Source organism: Phytophthora parasitica (genome assembly GCF_000247585.1).
Source record: "Phytophthora parasitica INRA-310 unplaced genomic scaffold supercont2.8, whole genome shotgun sequence".
Taxonomy (NCBI): Eukaryota; Oomycota; class Peronosporomycetes; order Peronosporales; family Peronosporaceae; genus Phytophthora; species Phytophthora nicotianae.
Window position 1 is genome coordinate 837,337 of NW_008648994.1, and position 1,562 is coordinate 838,898.

The 1,562-nt window shown below is 49.5% G+C and overlaps 1 protein-coding gene across 1 annotated transcript; it reads left to right on the forward strand.

The window, feature by feature from the left end:
* Positions 1-14: 14 nt before the first annotated feature.
* PPTG_05867 (hypothetical protein) lies at positions 15-470 on the forward strand (the record flags this gene model as incomplete). The annotated part of the gene is made up of 2 exons (XM_008899597.1): positions 15-213; positions 280-470. The coding sequence occupies 2 exons, from the start codon at positions 15-17 to the stop codon at positions 468-470; spliced, it is 390 nt and encodes a 129-aa protein (XP_008897845.1).
* Positions 471-1,562: the final 1,092 nt, after the last annotated feature.

Below are 1,562 nucleotides of genomic sequence, written 5' to 3' on the forward strand. Positions count from 1 at the left end.
CTTGGATCGGCAAGATGAAGTCGGCTTTCGTCCGCGATCAGGCTCCAGACGACGAGATGTGCCTGGTGCTTGGTGGCCTGTTCACCGGACCGGCGCGTAACTGGTACCGGCAACTTAGTCGAACCACGAGGGTGCGGCTGGAAGGAGCTCCTGCGCGAGTTCCAAGTGCAGTTCTGTGGACTCGGAGTCTCGGTCGCGAGACAATACTACCATGTGAGGAAGCGCGCCGATGAGACACCGCTGGAATATCTGCACCGCCTGACTGTCGCAGGACTGAAGGCGAAGCTGCGCGTGAAGAGCGGCCCATCCGACGTTCGCCGCGAGCACGTGGAACACTGGACGACCACGATCTAGCTGCTCAGCTTGCGTTGCTGGGTATCTCAGATGCCGATGCGCTGGAAGAGATACTGCGGGCGAGACAGCGTGCTAAGAACCGTCAGAGACGAGCACACATTAGCACGGCAAAGTAGCCTTCTAACCCTCCCACATCATGGTTATATATGTGCTAGATAGACGTCACACTAATTGGCTATACGACGACACTCCTTACGACTCCCGCCTCTCCTTAGCAAGGCAACATTGCCTTCTCCGTAGATCGCTTCCCAGCAGCTTCCCCTATAATATGTGAGGTTGCGGGAATGTCGTTCTTGTCCGACTGGGTCAACATTCACCAGTTTTTGAATCGGATCTTAAAAGGTTATAAAGAATTTCGTCGCTTTTGCTCTTCTTTTGTCAAGTCAAGGTATTGAGTTATTACAAAAGTCACCAAATATTATTTGACACAGGATATCCGAGGGTTTCCGAAGCCAGTAAGACTCTGGATATCCAGAGAACTAGTAGTGTTTATTGTCATTTGATAAGTAAGAGTAGTGTTTAAAAATGATTACTTAAAATTTTGCATGTAACGAATTCTAAGATCATATGAAAACTGTTTATATTAAGTATCAAGATAATCGCAAATAGTTGATCAACTACAGCAGATTTTAGTCTATATTTCCTTCACGCAGCAGGATTGAGCAAATAGGTGGTGCATTGTATTGAGTCGGAGGGCTGGTGAGAGGCCCCATGCTGAGGTTAATGGGCTCTCCCGTTGTTTGAATCGATGCGTTGCACCGTCCGTTTTGATAGCCCCGTCGAAGCTTTTGCTGAGTGCCGAAGGTATACTTCGAAGCATTCAGGTGTCCAGCGCCTGAGGAGCTTGGCTGACAATCTAGCTGCTCCACCGGCAACAAGCGCGGTGGTTCCACCGATACGGATCAATTGAGTATAATACTCCCATGAAGGTACACCGGCTCATCTTGCGACCTGTTTGAAGGCTCTTGATACTGTTTCTGCGCTAAGGCTGCCACACAAATGAGGGTCCGATCAAAGCTTAAGCTTCCGGCGGGCTCGCTTGATGTGGTACAGACCCCGGATTGGGCATGTAATGGCATCTCCTGGGACATGCATGGTCTGCTATGCTACTGGTCATTTTTTGCGTCCTTCAACCCGATTGTGACTAATGTCGCGAGCTCGTGCTTCACTTGTTTACCGTTCTTGTCTTAGAAGAATGCGTTGCTATT